At 39.1% G+C, this 23,015-nt stretch overlaps 1 protein-coding gene across 10 annotated transcripts in view; it reads right to left on the bottom strand.

Moving 5' to 3' along the window:
• AFF2 (ALF transcription elongation factor 2) overlaps positions 1 to 23,015 on the bottom strand; it is a 489,532-nt gene that overhangs the window by 153,109 nt on the left and 313,408 nt on the right. For 6 of the 10 annotated variants that reach the window (XM_055375542.2, XM_004064980.5, XM_055375544.2 and 3 more), the window contains one exon: positions 2,835 to 2,921. The exons of the other annotated variants lie outside the window; for them this stretch is intronic. In XM_055375542.2, the coding sequence (XP_055231517.1) occupies positions 2,835 to 2,921 (87 nt within the window). The remainder of the gene's footprint in view (positions 1 to 2,834; positions 2,922 to 23,015) is intronic. 10 annotated transcript variants of the gene reach the window in all.

Raw genomic sequence — 23,015 nt, 5'->3', positions numbered from 1 at the left:
CTTTTAAGCAACAGCCTTGACAATAATCCTAAAATCAGAAGTTCCTAAAGGATCTAGATTCTAGACCAAGGGTCAGCTAACTTTTCCTGCAAAGGGCCATATAGTAGATGTTTTAGGCATTGGGAGACATACCATCTCTGTCATAATTACTGGACTCTGCCATCGTAGTGTGAAAGCAGTCATGGACAATGGGTAAATAAGTGGGTGTGACTGGGTTCCAAGAAAGCTTGATTTATAGACACTGACATTTGAATTCCACACTCATGTGAATATTATTCATAATAACATGTTATTTTTCTTTTGAAAATGTTAACCCTTTAAAGATGTAAAAACCTATGGGCCGTAGTTTGCCAACCTCTGTTCTAGAGGATGTTTACCTCCAGGAAAACTTTATTAAACTTCTCCTGAGGATATTATTATTCTCTCAATTCTACTTGGCATGCACTTACTCCCTTCCTTGTGAGGTTTTTCATTGTCTATGAGAAAACATGGCATTTTCAATTTGAAATTGATAAGTAAGCTTAAGTAATTTGAGAATTTTCAACTGTATTTATTTTAGTAAGCTTACAGAATCATCAACTATTTTACCTAGAAAATCCATTGGGATTATATAGTGTATACACACACACACACACACACACACACACACACACACACACACACACACACCACGCCCCAACACAGATGGGGAAACAGAGGTTTAGAGGAACTTGAACAGGACCACACAGCAAGCAAATGGCAGTGCCAGGATTAAAAGCAGCTGGGAAGGCAGCTCTTAAGACCGCACTATTTCCTCTGGGCAAGCTCTGTCATGGATGTAAGAAACTGATGCTTTCTGAAAGGATGCTGTCACCTAATTCTGGTGGAAGCACTGAGGAAAGGGGAATCACCTTTGTTACATATGGGGATGGCCATGTTTTGGAAGATACAATTTGAACTGGGGCATCAGTGGGCCTGTGTGATAAAAGATACACAGAGAGACAGTATGACCGCTGGTGCCGGGAACACCTGGATCTAAATCCTGGTTCCCTTATTTATTAACTGGATAATCCTGAGCACATTACTTAACTACCATGTTTCCTCCTCTGTAAACTGGGGTAGTAAAATTACCAATCTCTTTGGGTTGTAGTGGGGATTAAATTATTTACTATATATTAAGTGCTTAGAATGACGTGAGGCACATGGTGCTATTGTATGTGTTGGTTGTTATTTAAAGTGTACTTTTCTTTCAAACCAACGTTTTGGCAGGAATCAAATGAAACAGGAGTGGGTGTGTAGACTTCTTGCTTTCACCATTTTAGTCCACTTGCTTCTACCTTTGTCATGGGGTTGATGGTAGCACAGATAATTGGCAGAAAATGCAAACTGTGCCTGATTTCAAATTGTGCACTTAACTATAAAAGCCCATTTAAACAACAGTTCTATTGTACACACTTGCAAATGTCAAAATTGCAACTTGCACAAATTATCTTCAAAATTGGAGAACCCAGCTGAAAACACTGCAATTGCTGTACAAGTGTTGGACCTGAACTGGATGGATAACTCCCTTTTCAGGAGATGCCAGGGGGAAGGAGAACAGAAGCCTAAAAAGGGTGGGTGTGAATGCAAAAAGGAATAGCACACACCCATGCTGGGACAGTGAGATTAGCTGTTCGTTTAGTTCTGACCTCTTTCATAGGTGAAGGAAGATCATTAAGCAAAGTTCAGATCAGCGTTACTTTCAAAATCATGACCCTAAAATCTAAGGGTTTCTCCTTTGGGTGTTTCTCCTTCTACAAATAAAGTCCAAACTCCTTGAGGTGGTATCCAAGGCGTTTTCCAAATATGCACCTATTTGCCCAGGTTTCCTCTCTTTCCACTCCCCATCACACAAACTTTAATCCTGCCGCTTGAGACCTTATATCACCATGCACTATAGCATGATGCCTCATCTCTCATGACCTTGCTCACACTAGTCTTATGCATGCGGTATTCTTCTCTTGGCCCCTTCTTCACCTGTCAGAGTCTTAATCATCCTCTAAATGTTTCCATCTCAGTGGTGAGCACTTCTTCAACTCCCCAGGGGAGTGTTAGATACGACTCTGAGTCTTGTCTTCTCTATGAAGACATTTAGTACATTGTTTTGTGATCTATGTGATAGCATGTAGACGGTTTTTCTTCACCCCTACCTTTAAGCCCACTGTATCTTCTCAGTAAATGATTTCTGAATAAATGGATGGAAGGAAGAAAGGAATGGAGGAAGAAAGGAAGACATTATACATATTTTTAAAGTATGTTAGAATAGCCATGTCTAGACATTTAAAAAAGTGATGGCAATAAAGCAACTCTTGCTGAGAGAAGGTAAATAAAAATAATATTAAACATTTGACAATAGAACTGTAGAAGATAAAGCTCTGTCAGTGTGATGTGGTGTTTTGTAAAGATCTGTCTGCTTGTGAGCAAGAACTGGAAGGTGATAAAAATGAAAATCAGTTCATTAAAGAGTACAGGTTTTGTAACTTTAAAATCTTGAACGTTGCTGTTCCATCATCTATTTGATATTTCTTAAGGGACGAGTTATTCAATCTCTGTCTCATCTGTTCTAGGCACAGCGACTTGGACAGTGGCAACACCCTATGGAGTAAGATACGCATGCTGGTATCTGTGTGTATTTTGTTTTAAAGACTCACTTTCAATAAAAATTATTTTTATATTGCTATTCTGAGGGGCAAGAGAGAGAGTCTAGATTTTATGGCACTAGAAGACCAAGGCCATTTTTGCCACTGAGAATCCAACTGGAAGATTGGTATAATTAAAATAAGACAAAGAAAAATGCAGGAAGGAAGAGAACTGACCTGTCCTGGGATGGAAAAGGTGCTCTGCTCAGAGTGTCCAGCAGTATGCATGGAAGTGAGAGGAGTAGGCCAGGAATGGGTCATCTCCTAATGAGGAAAAATAAAGGAACTTTATTTCAGGGCAATTAAAAAATCAAGCCCTTTCTTAGCACTAAACAGTGTAGGTCCTTTATAAATACTAACTTAACTGACCTAATATTTAAGGTGAATTTAAAGTCATTTGGACCATCCAGCAGACGCTTGCAAACTGCCAGTGACAGGGAGCTTGCTACTGCTTGAAGCAGCCTGCTCCATGTTGAGACAGCATGATCAGGCTATTCTTCCTTTTTTGTGAGTTAAAAACTTGTCCCCCAGGAACTTCTACTTATAGACTGTACTTTGGAGCTGCACAGAATGCATCTCCTCCTTCTTTTGAATGACAAGCCTTCAGTTGTTGGAAGATAGTAATCCTATCCCCTGGCATCGTCTCTTCTCCAGGCTGAGACATTCTCAGCTTGTTCATTCATTTATTGGGAACCTTCAACTTTTCTTCTAATGCTCAATTTCTGTACACTGTCACTATTGTTGGTGCTTCCAGGAGGAACTCCAGATTGCCTGGGGCTCTTGTAACTCATGGTATCCTGTTCCAGGTGTGATCTGTCAGCTCAAGGGAGGACAGTACTGTCGCTGCCTTCTGATACTCATCTTCTCTTGATACAGCCCAACAGTTAGTGACCCATGATGCACATACTGTGGGTTTTTCCATGCAAAGATGAAGCCGCTGAGGGGAATTCTTTCTCATTCATAGAGAAGGTTACTATGTGATTGGTAGCTCGGTTCCACACAGCCATACACATAGACAGTGTATCTGTGAGTTCAAGTCTCAAAACAGGAAAAGCCCCTTAGGCTCCCACCCTCTGTTATCAGCAGGGGCATCCTCTCAGCTCTTTCAAATACTCAGTTTGAAAGAGGTGCTGTTCAAATCTTACTTGAGTCTTAGGGCATGTGGCCAACATGCTTTACGCTAAGAGCAAGGATAATTGAATCACATGCTCAATATCCCAGCAACAGAAAGATGATAAGTTTTGTGAAGCAGGAGGGAGTCAGTATGTGTTGGAGTCATCATTTTCATATATAACCATTAAGCATTAAAAAAAAGTCATGATAGAAATAAAGTAGGGATTTGGGGAAGGATGGAGGGGATCAAAATTTATGAAAGTCTTTTTTAATGAGTAAGTTACATAACACTTGTTTTTTCCCAGTCTTTATAAGTAACATAATTAGTCATTTCAAAGGTAATATTAATAAGAACTCTCAGGTAGCACTAAAACAAGGTTTTTTTCCTTCTATAATTACTCAGTTCAAAAAGAGTCTTTGATGTATGAAGAGCTATAATGCAAGGAGATACTTCACAGATTCATTCACAGTGGCACTGCTGAAGCAGAATTTGTAAGTATTATTCTGACAAAGATTGAATTTTACCTAGCACTATTTAAAAAGGAGGAGGTAACTACATTAAAAATGCATACACAATTTAGAGGAGATGCTTAACCTACTTAAGAGATAGACTACTTCCAAGTGTTTTTGAGTTGTGCATTTGTATCCAGTTGATAACATTCATGACAAATCCTACTCATGTATTCATCAAAACTGGCCGCAAAGTAAATATATGTGACAACAGTAATTCTAATTACTCTGAGTTTTAAAAATACTCAGTGATCTCTTTTACAATTTAGATGGTTTTTCCTGATTAAGACTGGTCTCCAAAATAGTCAGATCATTTAAAATATATAGCTTGGGATGGGGGAGCTGTTGGTATAAGAGTACAAAGTTTCAGTTTGAAGGAGTAAGTTCTGAAGATCGGCTGCATAACATGGTGACTATAGTTTTTAATAGTAATAATGTACTGTATACTTGGAAATTGCTAAGACAGAGTTTGAATGTTCTTACCATAAAAAAAGTATGTGAGGTGGACTGGGTATGGTGGCCTGTAATTCCAACACTTTGGGAGCCCGAGGTGGGTGGATCACGAGGTCAAGAGATCGAGACCATCCTGGCCAACATAGTGAAACCCCGTCTCTACTAAAAATACAAAAATTAGTTGGGCGTGGTGGCGCGCGCCTATAGTCCCAGCTACTCGGGAGGCTGAGGCAGGAGAATCGCTTGAACCTGGGAGGAGGAGGTCACAGTGTGTCAAGATTGTGCCACTGCACTCCATCCTGGTGACAGAGTGAGACTCCATCTCAAAAAAAAAAAAAAAGTATGTGAGGTGATGGATATGTAAATTAACTTGATGTAATCATTCCACAATGTATATACATATCAAAACATCATGTTTTACCCCATAAGTATAAACAATTTTTGTCAATTAAAATAATTTTTTTCTCAAAATAAATAAAATATAGTTCATATTTAGCCAGAGTCAATAAAACAGCAGGTAGGTCTCTTCCAGAAAAAGGAGTGTTGTCTGTTTTCAGCAACTACTGGGTATGCCTAAATTGATTAGAGGCTTAGTTTTATCCCCTTTCACCACTGATTTTAGAGGTGTGCCTCTGGGTTTATTAAAAGGTGTTTCAGACACCGGGAAGAATAAAGTCACTTCTCAAAAGTGTACCTTTTCCCCTAGGTTTTCTGTATTTACTCGGAGGCAGAATCTGATTATCTTGAATTACCAGTGGAGTGCACTGCCCTGTTAGCTAATCCACATGGAACTGCACAAACTTCTACATTTTCAATTACAACTGATTTCAAACTGTATTTGAAAATGTGAAATTTCATGAAACAGCACACTGAGTCCATGTTACCGCTGATGCATTTGATTACAGTAGGCAGGATGTAGTTGAAAGGAATATAATTTCCTGAAAGAATATCTTCTGCAAAGGACTTTGGAGCAAGCAAGCTCTTTCACTTCTCAAAATGAATTAGACTTGTAAAGTGTGGCACACTCACAGCAGATATTCCATTGTTATCCTTTTCATTAACACTTGAAGGATATTAATCTAGTTTATGTTCTTGCTATTCCTAAGATAAGACACCTATGCATTCTTACCCAACTTTACTAATCCTTCACCCAGTCATCAGGTAGGGATGAGCCCCTGCTCCCAAAACGTTGCCACAGCTTTTATAACAGGATCCAACGATGAGTACCTGTACACAACACCAAGAATCACTTCTCTTTTAACAAAAATAAGTTACAAACACACAAACACACACACACACACACACACACACACACACATCTGAGACTGGTCTGAACTTCCACAAAGAAGCACTGCTTTATGTTTGGGATCCTTTGATCCTTTGAGAGAGAGAGAGAGAGAGAGAAAGCAGGGATTCATATTCCCAACAGGCAACTGAGGTAATGGGGGTTCCAAGAGGTGAGGTCACTTATACACAGCCTTACATTTAGTAGCAAGTGAAGTTTGATTACTGGTACAAGAGTGCACACTTTCCACTATAACAAATATGTCTCCCTCTGTAAGACTGACTAACATGGATAATGAAGAAAAGACTAAGGAATACTGTATTATCTTTTAGTATTTGGCAAAGAATGGATTTCATAAGTGATAGAGCATTCTACATAACTTCTAATAATAGGAAGACACTTATATTAATGTGAAATGAAGACTCCAAAGTCAAACCCCACAAAATCACAAAAGGCTCAATTTTCCACCATATTATCCAAACAATAGCTCATGGCTAGGACTCAAAACAAATCCAAAACCACTTGCAGGTATCCTTGCTTTGCCCAATTTAGACACGAAAGCTGGGTATGCCACAGGCTGAAGGGCAGAAGACAGTCTGTGTTCCAGGCTTTGCTAATCTGAAATGGATCCTGTACTCATCTAACACACAGCTACCTGAATAGCTGTTATCTCAAGTAACTAGTATGTTGTCACAAGCCTCACCTTATTCACCTTTGTATCTCTCCTGCCTAGTGTGTAGTAAGTAATTGGTTGGTCTTTTTGTACCAGAAACTAAACAGGCCGGGATTACCCTCACACCCTTTTCACAGACAAGGAATTGAAGCACAAAGAGGTAAAGTGACTTGTCCAAGGTCACACAGCAAATGGCAGATCTGTTTGGTGGATTCTTTGCATTTATTCTACTAATTTTTTATTTTTTATTTTTTTTGAGACGGAGTCTCACTCTGTCACCCAGGCTGGAGTGCAGTGGCGCCATATTGGCTCACTGCAACCTGTGCCTCCCAGGTTCCAGCGATTCTCCTGCCTCAGCCTCCCAAGTAGCTAGGACTACAGGTGCGTGCCACCATGCTAGGCTAATTTTTGTATTTTTTAGTAGAGACAGGGTTTCACCATATTGGCCAGGCTAGTCTCAAACTCCTGACCTTGTGATCAGTCTGCCTCAGCCTCCCAAAGTGCTGGGATTACAGGTGTGTGTAGCCATTATAAGCCAGTCACTGGGACATGGAAATGATACAGTCAAGGACCTCTTTTTGAAGCGTTAACTGCCTGACATGCGAATCACCTTGAGAGGGGAATGAGCAAAGGTGCAGAGAATAAGGTGGTGGGGAAAGTCACTGTGCTAGGCATTTGGAAAAGGCTTCAATAGTTGAAGTGAGAGGAGCAGTGTTTTTGAACACACATGTGTGTTTATGTGTGTGCGAGTGTGTGTGTATCCCTTTTAGAGGCTATCATTATACTTGGCACATAGTAGCTGTTCAAATAGTGTGTTTAGGTTAAGCATAAATATTAAGGTACTTATTGTAAAAGAGCTCAAACTGAAGAGATGATTAGGGCGAGTTTTCAAATGACCACCTTAATGAATGCAAATGATGATGATAGTTCACATATTTCATTGTTGTTATAGTCAGAGAGAGCCCCAAAAGCAACTTGGACTAAGTATTAAGATAGGGAGAACTTAACTCAAGCCTAGCTCTGCCAAAAGCTACGTGGGTGGCCCTGGTCAAGTTGCTTGTCCATTCTGGGCCTCAGCTTTCCTGCTTATAACATGTGGGCTTTGACTTGGATGGCTTCTAGTTCTCCCAGTTAGCAATACTGTTCATCTCTGATTCTACCTGTTCTGCCTACCTCACAGGCTTGGCATAAGGGAAAGCAAATGAATAATTGTGTAAGGGCTTTGTAAACCATATCGTGTTGTACACATTCAAAGCTCATTGCTACCAGCCCCACAGGTATGGCTATGGCATTGTCAGTATGAGCCTGCATGCCTTGGCTTAGCAACCAGGCAGCTTGGGATCTGCCCAAGGCTCAAGATGGAGCTTGCATACACCTTTCTCCCTTCCCTCTACTAAAATACCAAGAACGTAATAAATGCAATTTTGGAAGTATTCACAAATTCTTGTGATTAAGAATAAGCGTGAATAGCTGAGTGGCTCAAATAAAAATACGGTTGAATAGAAGAATACATCTGCAAAATCGGGTTCAAGTTTATCAATATTTTCACAGGAAATCAGAAGTAAATGACTCACAAGTCATGGTAACTGAGTCATGGTAACTAACCTTGGTGTCTGACTTCCATTGGAGGGGCCCTCCCTTCCTTGCTTCCTTCCTTCCTCCTTCCTTCCTTCCTTCAGTTTTTCTTTTCCTTCCTTATTTTTTAGTTTTGCTTTACAGATAGTGTACTCCCAAAAGGTATCCTACTGAGTAGCTTTACAAATCACCACAGACTAAGGATGAAGAAACATCAGCATCTTTCCGTCACCAAAACTAAATTAAACCTGAAAACATTTATGTGAGTGAGGTCTTGTTATTAGACTGCTGAATCTGTTTCTTTATCTAAAGGTCCTTATGCATTTACAAAAACACATATGTGTGTGTGTATATGTGTGTGTGTATAGAGGAGGTGTTAATGACTTACCAGAAAAACCTAATTTGTTTGAATGAATGATTTAGACCCTTTGTATCCATGGTTCCTGACAGTTCTGTGAGGAGCCAGAAAAGGGGGAATGAAGCAGCTAAGCACCAGGTTGCAAGGGAATAAGGTGCAAGTGCCCTTAGGATGCCTAGAAAGGGCTGCCCTGGGGCTAGGGTTCAGGAGAACAGCAAACAAATCCTTCCTTGACCTTGAATCTGCTATCAATTGCTAACCAGCCTGTAGGATGCTCTGCTCCTCCCTGATAGGAGAGCAAAGCCAGGCAGGGCATTAGCACCCTTATCTGCAGCAGCAGTGGGGGTGTTAATAGGAAATGGACAACAATAGCAGGAGTAGGGTTAAGATGGGTGTTGTGGGAAGTCAGGGACCCCGAATGGAGGGACCAGCTGAAGCCATGGCAGAAGAACATAAATTGTGAAGATTTCATGGACATTTATTAGTTCCCCAAATTAATACTTTTATAATTTCTTATGCCTGTCTTTACTGCAGTCTCTGAACGTAAATTGTGAAGATTTAATGGACATTTATCACTTCCCCAGTCAATACTCTTGTGATTTCCTATGCCTGTCTTTACTTTAATCTCTTAATCCTGTCATCTTCCTAAGCTGAGGATGAATGTCACCTCAGGACCCTGTGATGATTGCATTAACTGCGCAAATTGTTTGTAGAGCATGTGTGTTTGAACAATACGAAATCTGGGCACCTTGAAAAAAGAACAGGATAACAGCGATGTTCAAGGAACAAGGGAGATAACCTTAAAGTCTGGCCACCTGTGGGCCGGGTGCAACAGAGCCATATTTCTCTTCTTTCAAAAGCAAATAGGAAAATATCACTGAATTCTTTTTCTCAGCAAGGAACATCCCTGAGAAGTAGAATGCATTCCCAAGGGGAGGCCTCTAAAATGGCCTCTTTGGGAAAGTCTGTCTTTTTTTTTACAGTTGTAGATAAGGAATGAAATAAGCCCGGGTCTCCCATAGCGCTCCCAGGCTTATTAGGATGAGGAAATTCCCGCTTAATAAATTTTGGTCAGACCAGTTGTCTGCTCTCAAACCCTGTCACCTGATAAGATGTTATCAATGACAATGCATGCCCGAAACTTCATAGTAATTTTAATTTCACCCTGGTCCTGTGATCTCGCCCTGCCTCCATTTGCCTTGTGACATTTTATTACCTTGTGAAGCATGTGATCTCTGTGACCCACACCCTATTTGTACACTCCCTCCTCTTTTGAAAATAACTAATAAAAACTTGCTGGTTTTGCAGCTTGGGGGGCATCACGGAACCTGCCGACATGTGATGTCTGCCCCAGACACCCAGCTTTAAAAACTTCTCTCTTTGTACTCTTTCCCTTTATTTCTCAGACAGGCCGACACTTACGGAAATAGAAAAGAACCTATGTGAAATAATGATGAATTATTGGGGGCAGGTTCCCCCAATAGATGGGCCCATGGGGGGAGCCACACAGCCATTTGTAAAAGGATTCAGGGGGCTGGATGTGATCTGCACAGGCTGCTGCTCCCAGTGTGGTGTGCCAGAATGTAGCCAGGCTGCTGTGCAGCCTCTACAGACACAGGAACTTACCTGTTTCTCCTACTAGGCCCCCTCAGGCAGGCTTCGGAAGGACAGGGGCCCTTTGCTCAGGGTCAGGAAGCTTGGCTGTTCCAAATGAAATTCCCTTAGAGGGAAGTAGGGCATGTGGGAAGAACTACTGATCTTTTTCCTCTCAGGGCCCTCTCAGAGTGCTCTCCTGGATGTCCCATCTCAGTGGGGGCATGGGAATACTGCAATATCTCTAAGGGAGAGCTATCTGAATGGTAAGAGCTTGGAAAGCTCATCTCATGTATACATACACATTAAAGAAACAGGGAAAGTTTAGTCCACAGAAAAGGGAGAGTGAGGAGTGTCTTTAAATCCATGAAAATCTTTCACATGAAAGAGATTTGAGACCTGCTTTGTGGACCAAGAGTTTAGGACTGGCTGTATGGGTAAAGTTATCAGGGGACCAATTTTAGCTCAACCTACTAAAGAATTTTCAATCATTTGAGGTTTCCGATCATGGAGCCTACTGTCTTAGAAGGCAGTGAGCAGTTCATCTCTGAAGGCGAAATGTCCTCTGCCTAGAGCAGTGAAAAGGGATTCCTAAAAGGTGGCGGAGTGGGTGTTGTGAACCATCTGTACTGCTTTACCTAATCAGATAATCATACACTTTACTTTTGTAAAGTCAAAGATATATATGAGAAGATGCAAAACTGAATCTGGAGCAGTTGTTTTGCATGACATAGCCTAAATTGGCTAAGGAAATTTGTCATTCTCCCAGGGATGGGGTGGGGGAAACACGCTGAGGGGAGCCTATTGTCTCACAGTGAGACAGCTAACAGCCCAATTTGTCTGATTGTTTGCTGAACTATGCTGAACTCTTAGAAAATCTAACAACAGTGGAACCATAGACTTTCCTAGGCTTGATCACTAGCCATTCCTGCCAAGCTTTTCTAGTGGTCAAAACTCTGTTCCATTCAATTGAATGAATATTCTTCTGTTTGGAATGCTGTTAAGACAGTCTCCTGAGATTGCTCCTCTGATTTCCATGCAAGTGCTCATAGAGAGGAAGTGTAAAATCAACGGTTACATTAAACATAACTTCTTGGCCATGGCATAACAATGGGTCAATGCAAAATGCAATTCTTTTAAAAGTTTCTAACACTAACTTATGATTTAAATGGCATGGTATAAAAACCCTGGCGATGTTTCTTCAAATAAATAATTGAATTCTGTATTCAAACTCTTTAGTGCTGGCAGTTGTTTAAGGGAATCTGGAAATATTCTCCTTCGGACCCAGGAGGAGAATTTGTACATGCAAAAAGTTCAGCTCACATCGGCTGCCTTCATCCTGGCAGCCCCCAAACCAGGGTTCCATTGAAAAAGAGCCCTAATTATAATGTACAATTGGGAAGTATAGTGATCAGTATTCTGAATCTCCACTGTGTACTCAATCAGGCAATCAATCAAGCCATCTTCTTGCCATTGCCAGATGCAATTAATTCCATTTCACCCATTGAATACAACAGGAACATATATGACCATGTGCAGGGCCTATTCATGTAACTTTTTTTTGGCCCAGTTACTCCTCGGGCATTCTACATTCAGACACTGCAAAGAAAGGTCTCCAAAGGTAAATACAAGGGAACAGAACACTATAGTGATATACTGGGCAGAATTCAACCAGACCTTTTTAGTTCAGCAAAAGGTTTCAGCAGCAGCAACCTCAGGCCACAGCCCATCCAACTAATGGTATTTGATTCCCTAAACACGATTGCCTTCTAAATTTTAATCTTTATTAAGACCTTTGTCTTTGTCTAAATTAGGTTGAACCAGTCAGAATAGAAGACTGAACACCCCACTAGGAAATGTTATCAGACTGAACAACACTGAATTGTTTGCCTTGTTTGGTACAGGCAAAATTAACACAATATCAAAGCTTAGAAATGTAAGAACTGGCCACTGAGAAAGTGTTCTGCAAAGAGCGGTATCAAAAGGGGAATCAAGGTAGAGGGCTTTTTCTAAGTGGTCCAGTTCAGGTATGTGAGGATTCTGGGGTTTCTTGAGGGCTAGTTCTTAACATTTCTAACCCTTGAAATTGTTTCTTACATTCTTAAGCTAATTTTGACATCAGATCATTGTAACTCTTTTCAAAAGTGATTTTTAATTGCAATGTTGAATTTCCAGCTCTTCAGTTTCAAATTATTTTGCCATCAACTACATCCAACGACCATCACTTAAAATATACTGATTTGAGATAATTCGCCAGGCTTTCATAATACTACAGCCATGTTTTTTTTTTCCTTTCAGAGTCACTTCAAAAGATGGAATGACATGCTATATCCTCACAGCATGAGATGTTTCTTAATGGTTACCTTCCAATTTGCTCCTTTAGCACCAGCTCAGGCAAACCAAGTTGATAAAACTCACACACTTTCATTGGCTTCTCCTCCAGCACCATTTCTAATAATCTACATTTAATTTCATTCATTCAGAAAACATTTATTGAGTGTCTACTCCTTGCAAGGTATCTAACAGCCAGGAGGCTAGACTAGGTCCCGGTACAGGGTCTGGTGGTACTCTCTGTAGCTAGAGTATTGATAATTGGAATGAGAGTAAGGTAATAACAATTACCAGTTACCATTCAAAGTAGAAATAAAATAAGCCCATCAAAGTTGATTTTTTTTAGAGAATAATGCACAATTTGTTATATGTTTCAGAAATTGCCAAAGGGATTTGTTGATTTCACATTGTTGGAGAGATACGGTGTCAATGCAACAACACAGCAGTCCTTTAGAAAGCCAGCTTATGCTATAAGTGAAAGGTACTAGAGAATGACAACTCTAGGCAAAGGGGGGCAGAAGGATACATTTCACACAATCCTCAGTCTAAGTCCTTTCAAAGAAGTACACAAGGCATGTTAGTATTCCATTTCTAAGGGCTGCTGTAGCTTTTCAAACATGATAGCTTTCTTGTAGTTTACACTTATCACGTTAAGAAAAATGGTAATGAGGAGTTCATGACAACTACTTTTAGAAGGGACAAAGGCTCAATTGCTGGGGAATAAAGAAGTAATATCTATTTTCGTGGAAAGAAGCCTCCAGTGAAGAACTTGGCTATAGCTTTGGTCTCTCATTATTCCTGAGCTCAGTAAAAATAAGGTACCAGGCTGCTAACACAGCTGAAACTCCATCCAATATGATTTGCATGGAATTGTCTTTCCTCTGAAACAGCTATTTCAATCTTAGAATCACAGTGCCAGGGGCAGGAAAGAGAACTGGTTTGTCCCATTCACATGAAATTAACTAACAAATCTATCACAAGATGTCAGTCTAACTACTGAACACCAGGCCCTCTCTCCCGCCCCCCATCCACAGATACCCCTCAATAAAAATAAAAATAAACCAACAGAGGTATCAAATTCCTTGCAGTAGTCTGAATTTAACAACATCAAAACCACTACTAAGTCACAGTGAAATTGATTCAGAAAGCCCCCTCCAAGTATTCCAAGCCCCTAATAGGTTGAGTATTTCTGAATGCCTGGACAGTCACTCCTCTCCCCAGATTCGTTTTTCTCTACAATTCCCCAAATAACGGAAAATAAATAGCATCTGTATTCCATATTAACAGTGGCAAAAACACAGCACAAGTGAGAGGCATATCTTTTTCTAAAAGGATATTTGACTGATGAAGAAGGAGAACTTTCTAAACTCAATATGAACACTGGGGGCCAGTGGTATGTACAAAAATGTGGCCCCACAGGCATGCTATAAAGCTTCAATCCTGTGTTAAACCCAGGAAAGCAGGTCCCTCTCTGCCTTGATATAAACAGCCACTTGTCAGCATAAGCTACAAGTAGCTATTGATTCATATCTGATATTTTATACTAAGTATTTGTTAAACATCAATCCAATCTGATTATTGGATTTCACTACCAAGTCTTTTTTTTTTAATTAAAAGGTAACAATCACACAAGAAGACTATTATAAAAGTTTCTTTTATTAATAGTTTCCCATTGACATCTTTTAGGGCATCCACATTTGTACTTCAAAACATTTACTCACCATAAGGAAGGGGTGCATTCCAACTACCCCCACCCCCCGCCCCTTGCAAGCTTCCCTAATAACCCTCTGAGAATCCACTGCCCGTGGATGTCTCTAAATCCTCTTTAAACCTCTACCTTTTCTTTGGCCTAAGACATCTTTTTGGGTAACCAGATCAATACTTTTACTCCTGGCTATAAATTTAGCAAAGCACCAAATAGAAGATTCAAAGGGAACAATGTCAAACCCTTACCTAGGAAGGTTTCAGTGTGCAAATGAAACATTGGTCTTGAAGTAAATAAATAGCTCAAGGAGAACTCTACCCCACCCGCAACACACTCACAAACCTGGATCTCTCAGGCCTGGGATTCCAACTGTTACTTGTAATCAATTTGTAACTCTTGTCCAAAAGCCAGTTGGCAACCAGTGCCACAGCACGTTGCCTTCCTACTCCCACCCCCACCACTGCCTCCTGCTCATCTAGTCTCTCCTTGATTTGTATTAAAGAAGGAAAGAAATGTTCAAAATGATTTAAAAAAAAAAAAACCCTGGTCAGAGATTTGCAAGCCACCCAAAGAGACTGCTATACAGCTGACAAAAACCAACCGGGCAGGGTCTCTGGGCTAATTAAACAAATTTGACAATTTGAAAAGCTGCAATGTGCCTTATGAACTATGGAGTGGTCAAAAATGAAAAAAAAAACTACTCTATTAAAGACATGAAAGGAGCTTACATATTTAATATTCAAGAAAATCACAGGGGCAATCTAAACTTCTTGGCCAAATCAGATAGAGTCTGTGAAGGGTTGAAATATGAAATTCAAAGTCACCCTTTGAAAATATTTGGAATTTCTGAATAACAAGAAGAGTCACAATAACAATCCAATAGGAGCTTGTGTGTATTTGGGGGTTAGAATTCACTGTTTCATTTGTTACCATATTTAATCCACTCAATAACACAGAGAAGGAGTTTTTCTTGTTCTCATTTCATAGGTCAGATAACTGAGTTTTGGAGACAATGTCATGCAGCTCAAGGACCTCTGCCCAGGTGTCTGGCTTTGAGCTCTAGGCTTTGGGCACCACCATACTCCATAGGACAGGTTTTCCAAAAGGGAACACTCCAATCATGTAGCAGGAACAAAGCTCCCTCACCTTTCTGGAAGTCCATTATAATTTGGTGGTTATAAGAAGTACATTATCATCATTTTGTGTGTGTGTGTGTGTGTGTGTGTGTGTGTGGTTTTAGAGATGAGGTCTCACTCTGTCTGTCACCTCAGAGTGAGTAGTGTGCAATGGTGTGATCGTGGCTCACTGCAGCCTCCAACTCCTGGGCTCAAGCAATCCTCCTACCTCAGCCTCCCTGAGTAGCTGAGACTACAGGTGTGCACCACCACACCCAGCCAATTAACTTATTTTTATAGACATGTGGGTCTCCTTTTGTTGCCCCAGGCTGGTCTTGAACTCCTGGTCTCAAGCAATCCTCTCACCTCAGCCTCCCAAAGTTCTGGGATTACAGGCATGAACCACAGAACCCAATTTATAATTGTTTTGAAACCACTGCCCTTACTCATGCCACACGCAACCCAATGGCAAGTGTGAGGGTCACATAATCCAAATGGCAAGTCAGTAAAAATAAGCCGATCCCTAAGGAGAGGCACAAATTTATTAAATTTCCCTTGTCACCAGAATGCATTCCAAGTAATGGCTTTTTATTCTCGAACTTTATGGAGGTATAACTGACAAAATAAATTATTAATATATATTTATGGTATACAATGTGAAGTTCTGATGTATGTATACATTGTAAAGTGATTGCCATAATCAAGCTAATTAATATGTCAACCAACTCACATAGCTACCTTTATTTGTTGTTTAAATGTTGTGAGAATATTTAAGATCCACTCTTTTAGTAAATTTTGAGTATATAATACAGTACATCTTCAGAATTTATTTACCCTACATAACTGAAAGTTTGTACAATGAATGGCTTTTCTCAGGACTCAGTCCATTTTAGCGTTAATAATCCAGATCTCAAGCCCCTGTGCAAGGTGTAGGTAAGCAACTCCCCTTAATGAAGAAATGGGACAATTAAAGCCACTGGAGCTGTCCAAGTGCTGCTGTGGTACTTCCTTTAATGATGCACCTTAGGTGGACGTCTAAAGAGATGGAAAAGCTGAAGAGCACAGGGAAGAGAGAGTGAGAGAGGAAGAGAGAGAAAGAGGAAGCAAATATGAATCAATTCCTGGGTTTTTATAGTACCATTTCTCTCCTAAAAGGGCCATTCAACGGTCTGATGTACCCTCTTATTTCCAGAGCCTAGGGATGAAAGCATTATTAATGTTGTTGAACATAGGGAAAGACACTTTGTCTGAGGCCTGAGTTAGGAGTACATGGGTCCCTGCATTGCCCAACAAACCAGGCGAATGCCTGAAACTTCTCTGGTCTTCTCTCTTTTGTGGGAATACTTGCTGTATCTTTTTCTACCTACTCAGACTTATTTTGTGTTCTGTCTTATATAGTAGGGGCACTGCTCAGAACCAGAGTTGAATTTGATCAATGTATTGTATATAAGACTCAGGGGGAAATAAATTAATCAGATATACTCTAAACAGTCTAGAATACACAGTCTAGAAGGTAAAACAATATTTGATTTTATTTGATGATAAAACTCAGAATAAAAACCTAGAGCAAATCTGAAGAGATATCTGGGGCAGTTCTGTTCACTGTATCTTTCTACAGTGATGGAAATATTGAGTTTTGTGTTGTCTAATATGGCAAACACTGGCCACATGTAACTAATGAGAACTTGAAATGGATGAGGAACTGAACTTTTATTTTGTTAAAATTTAATTAATTTAAATTCAAATAGCCAGCCACATGTGGTTGGTGTTTCTGTACTGGAGAGTGCAAAAAATTCAACACTTTACAGATGGAGAACCTGAAGCACACAATGGTTAACAGACTAGCCAAGGGTCACAGAATAAGGTAGTGGCAGGGTCAGAACTAGCTCTGAGGTCTCTTGATGTCTGGTCCAGTGTCACTGGCACATTGTTTTCATCTTAATCCCAGTTCTTTCAAAGGCTGATGCTGCATGGTCTCCACTCTGTAACACAGGACAGGAGTAGACCAGGCTCTAACAACATCAGGGTGGATTCTCCAGGTGTCAGACCTGCTATTCACTTTTGCATCAAAAGCACTAGGGGTGTGAGGATGTGCTGGGAGCTCCTGGATTAAAGAGCAGTGAGGAGGCTGCAAAGTTGGAGGATGGACTAGCTTTCCAGGTATCCTCTGAACCCAACAGGTCCTGAGAAGTAGTAAGGGAGTTGAATAGAAAATAATCAGAGGCCCAGACAGCCAGGATGCTGTTTTTACACCTTGGTTTTAGATTGGCCTTAGTTATTTATTTTATGATTCTGCAATTTCCAGTTAACATGTTGCCAGGAAAAGAGCAGGATGAGTCTGTTCGTGTTAGTGTGTTCATTCCAATAATGAAAGGCTTTGGGGAATGGAGTGTTTAATGGAAGCAACTTACAGGCTATCAGCCACACACACACACACACACACACACACCCTGGAGGAATCACTTTAGAGAAGAAAACACATCTTGTGGAAGCTCTTTTCTTGTGATCACAGTGATAATAAGCACAGTGAATAGTGCCAAAACATTATTTGAGAGATTTGAAAATCTCTCCCATTGTAGTAGCATATGGGGCCCTGTCTTTATTCAGTACCTTGTTTAAATTGATAATGCTAGCATTATTGTATTTTGAGGAACAATACTAAAAATGGACTATAACAATGGTATTAAATAATAATTTGCAATTGAGGATGTGATGACTATCTGGCTGCGACATCTGTTACCCCAGTGAACGTCAGGATTGATTCAACTGATCTGGCTGGCTAGATGGGTGTCATTTCTCGCTCTTACCACTGCTTATCTATAGAGTTGAATCCTTCTTAGGTCAAAGGTATAGGAGCAGCTGTGCTTCCCTGCTACAACCTCCAAGCAAGCTCTCACGGTCCATTTCTAGGAGAACATAGGGTAGTCAAGTTTCCAAGAATCCAGACACATCTAAATGATTGGAGCTGCATGCGGCATTTTGCCCTTCTTAAAAAGAAATTGGCAATGGAAAAAGCACACAAATGGTGATAATATACCATTTGGAGAAATAAGAAATGGAGTCATTAAAATGCCTAATATTTGTATAATTATTCTACTCAATAAGCACTATTATCTGCTTATTAACTTGTAATCTTTTCATGGAAAATCAAATCATTATTATACCTTGGGTGGAAATAACACTATGAGGTCATTTTCTCTAACCATTCCTCTAAAAATTTAAGTCATTTAATAAACACATTACATCTAATCTATGCATTTTTTATGCACCTACACTTGTCACCTTTGTGTGCATGTATGTGGGGGGGCCTTCTGGAATTGGCCAAAGAGACAGAATAAGGATTTCCACACAGACTATGACCTAATGGGCCTCACATTCTACCATAAGAGGCAACTCCCCAACATACACACATACAAAGGCCAAGTGTAGATATATAAAAATTGCTATGGGGACCTAGAAGACAGATAGAGAAATTAATTCATTAATATCTGTGATCTCTGTGGTGGATCTTACATGGTGTAAATAGGAGGTCACCAGACAAAGACAGGAGTGGATGAGATCACAGGCAGAGGGAGGGGGCAACACACAGAGGCAGAGGAGGAGATGGCACATTTGATAAAGGGGGAGAAGTCTGCAATGGATGTGGAAAAGGGCACACAGTTGGGAGAATGGGCAATATGTGAGGTAGGCATGAGTGGTGACATAAAGGAAGGACTTTGACTGCCAAGGTCTGGGTTTGGAGGTTTATCCTCTAGGTACTGGGGGAGCACAGTGCCTCTATTGAACACTTTCAGTGACAAAGACCTCACCTCCTTCTACCCTTGGACAGATCTACCAATTAGAACAGGGGAGAAAGGAAGTATCTAATTGAGTGCTCCAAGCACTATTCCAGAGGTTTCATATGCATCATCTCATTTAATTGTCCCTATAATTCTGAGAATTAGGGCATATTATCTCACTTTTGTAAATGAGGTACGAAAAGGTTAATTTACCCAAAAACATTCAGCAAGGGAGAAGAGCTGAGCTCTACTGTCTTAACCATGATGCCCCACCCCCCAGAACATTCTTGCTTTTATTGCCCTAATACCTATCCCTCTATAAGTGCCCCTCAAAAGTTGGATTCCACCATTTGAGGCCTTCTATCCCAAATGCAGCCTCCGAGTCTCTTGCTTCCACAGGGTAGTCTCTCAGGCAGCCACAGCCTGCTCCCTCTTCTAGTTCAATTTTCTGCTGTTTAATCTAGTCTATCTCTTTAGACGTTCTAGTTTGGAAACTACCCACTATCCTGGTTACTCTTTGCTAAGTGCATTTTAGTTCAGCAATATACATCTTAAATTGTTTTTTCATTTTTATTTAAGTTCAGGGGGTAAACATGCATGTTTGTTACATGAGTAAATTGCCTCTTAAATATTTTTATGAAAGTAATATAAATTATAGAAATTGAGAAAATATAAAAAAGAAGAAACTCACCCACAATTCTAACTCTAACAAAATAAGAACTATCATTTCAAAATATTTTCCTTCAGTTTCTTTTTAGTCATTTTTTATAGAGATATAATACTTAAGTACATAAAATGTTATATTCTGGTTATTTCAGTTAACATTATCTCATAATTTTTCCTCATGTTGTTACATCATCAGCAAAGCCATCTTTTTAATGGTTGGTTATGATTCTGAATGTATAAATCTGAGTTTGCTTAACTATTCTCCTATTGTTAAATATATAGTAGCATTTTTTGCTATTACAAAGAATTGTGTAATGAATAATTTTGTTCACATAGTTTTTCTAGGAGCTTGGATTTTTCTCATAGCATGAATTTTCTAAAGTGGGATTATAGATTACCAGTGTCCCTCTAAAAATAGAGTAGCCAACCCAAATAAATGGAGAGGCACATTGACCACATCCATGAGATGAAAGATGCACACAGTAAAGGTGTTAATTCCCTCAAAATTGATTTATAGATGTAATGCAATACTAGCCAACATTTAAGCAGAATTCTTTGTAAATATAAATAATATATCTAAAATTCATATGGAAAGGAAAAGGAACTAGGATAGCTAAACCATTTTAGGAAAAGAACAAAGTTGGAAGATTCACATTATGCTATTTTCAGACTTACAATATCTACAGAAATTAAGACATTATGGTATTAGTGAAAGGTCAGGGACATAGACAAGTAGAAGAGACTGGAGAGTCAAGAAGTAGACCCACACAAATATGGTCAATTGACTTTTTACAAAAATGCAAAAGCAATTCAATGGAGAAAGATTAAATACAATCTTTTCAGTAAATCGTGCTGGAACACAATGTAAATCTCAACCTATACCTCACATCACATATCAAAATTAATCCAAAATGAAGACTTAAATAAAACTCTTAGAATAAAACATGGGAGAATTTTTTGACCTTGAATTAACCCAAAAGTTCTTCGACTTGACAGCAAAATAATAATCCATAACATGAAACAAAGATAAATTGGATTTTATCAAAATTAAGAAATTTTGTTCTTAGAAGGATATCACCAAGAGAATGAAAAGACAAGCCACAGCCCGAGAGAAAATATTTGCAAATCACATATCTGACAAATGACTTATGTCCAGAAACAATAAAAGCTCTCAAGATTCATTTATAAGGTAATAGACAACCTGATTTAGTAAATGAGTAAATGATTTGAACAGACACTTCATCAAAAAAGATATACAAATGGGAAATAAGTACACGCTGAGTAAGTGGTCTTTCATACTTGGCTGGTGTAAATGCAAAATGGTACAGCCACTCTAAAAGCAATTTAGTATGGTTTTTATAAATTTAAACATACTCTAAGCATATGACTCTGCGATCCCACTCCTAGGTATATTCCAAAGATAAATGAAAACATGTGTTCATGCAAAAATCTGTATATAATTATTAATACCCACATTATTCATAATCACCAAAAACTGCTTGGTTTGAAATTTTGGCTCTGCCACTGGTTAGCTGTCAAACTTAGAAAGTCACTTAAGCTCAGAGTACTTCCACATCATTATCTAACAATGGGATGATAATAGTACTTGCTTCTCGGCATTGATATAGTGATTATATGAGTTACTATACGTGAAATTCTTCTAACAGTGCCAGGTACAAAAAAATGCTAGGTAAGTGGTACTACTATTAGTATGTACTTTGGATTCAGGCCAACATGAGTTCCAATTCTGTGTCAGCTGCTTCATAACCATATGAATATATGATTCAGGGCAATTTTCAACCTCTCTAAGGCCTCCAGGCTGTCATCGACCCATTAGCCTGTGGTCTCTGGGTAATGAAATAAGCACTGCTGGAGGAAATTATATAATCTACAGATTGAAACCTGTATAAATATAATATCTTCAATATCACCTGGAGCCTTGATGTTGCCTCATAATCTTACTATATTCCCTTAGAGTGACAGACTTCTCTCTCTTTCAATTACTCCTTCATTCTCCAGTCTCCTCTAACCTCTGAACTTTCTCCTGACTGCTTCTTATCCCTGCCATCTAATTATGAGACTTGATCTGAAAATTAAAAATAAATTAAAATCTCCCATATATACCTCTAATATTTTATGTTTTTGTTTTTAATCTTTAATACATCTGGAAGTAATGTTTTTGTATGGCATGAGGTAAGGATCCAAGATTAACTTAGGGAGAACACAAACGTCTGTGACATTGTCTTCCTTTTCGGGAATTGTATGCCTTTTTATTGAAGTATTCTTTGGCATCTCTCATAGTGACTTAGTTTGTTTATACAGCTCTGACACAATTCTTGTTACATCAATTCATAAGGTGTAAGAGGATTTTTTTGCCCATTACATCTTATAGTTGCTTGCTTTATATGTAAAGACTATTTATTGCCATACATTTATTTTGCACACAGCAACTTTGCTGAATTTGTGTATCATTCATAATAGTGTTTTTAGTTAATTTGTTTCTGGTTTCCAGGAAAACAATATACGTATAATGTACAAATAGTAACCATTTTAAGCATTATCTCTCACTTTAATGCCTCTTATTCTTTACATATTTAATGGTCTTGGCTAACCTCCAGAAAAACATAAAATGATAGTGGTATAAAGAACATCTAGTCTTTTTCTTGACTATAATGAGAATGCTTTGAGAGTTTCTCCATGAAATGTGATACTACCCTTTGGGTTAAGGTGGATATATTTTATCACATTAAATATGTTTCCACTTATTTCTATTTTATCAAGAATGTATATTCAGTTTTGTCAAGTGTCTTTTATCATCTAAATGAAGATGACTGTGTAATTTTTCTTTTTTTATTCTCTTTGTAAAAGGCATTATACAAATGGATTCCTTAACACTGAACCAGTTTTACACTCCTGGAATAAAACCCACTTGGTGATATTGTATATCCTTTAAAGTGCTGTCTGATTCTGTTTGTTAGTATTTCATTAAGGAGCTTTGCAACAATAATCATAAATGATACTATTATGCAATTTTCTTTTTTGTGTTCTATTTTTGTCAGATTTTAGTATCAAAATAAAAGCTAGATTGGCTTTTCTAAAAAGTACTTTGCAAATTTTTCTTTTTGTTCTATGTTGTGTAAAAGTTATACTGTCATATTTTGTGAAAGTTTAGTTTAATTTCCTCACGAAATCCCATCTGGGA

The sequence above is a fragment of the Gorilla gorilla genome, chromosome X (assembly GCF_029281585.2).
Source record: "Gorilla gorilla gorilla isolate KB3781 chromosome X, NHGRI_mGorGor1-v2.1_pri, whole genome shotgun sequence".
Classification (NCBI taxonomy): Eukaryota; Metazoa; Chordata; class Mammalia; order Primates; family Hominidae; genus Gorilla; species Gorilla gorilla.
The sequence above is the reverse complement of the archived record's forward strand: the minus strand, read 5'-3'. Positions and strand labels throughout refer to the sequence as shown.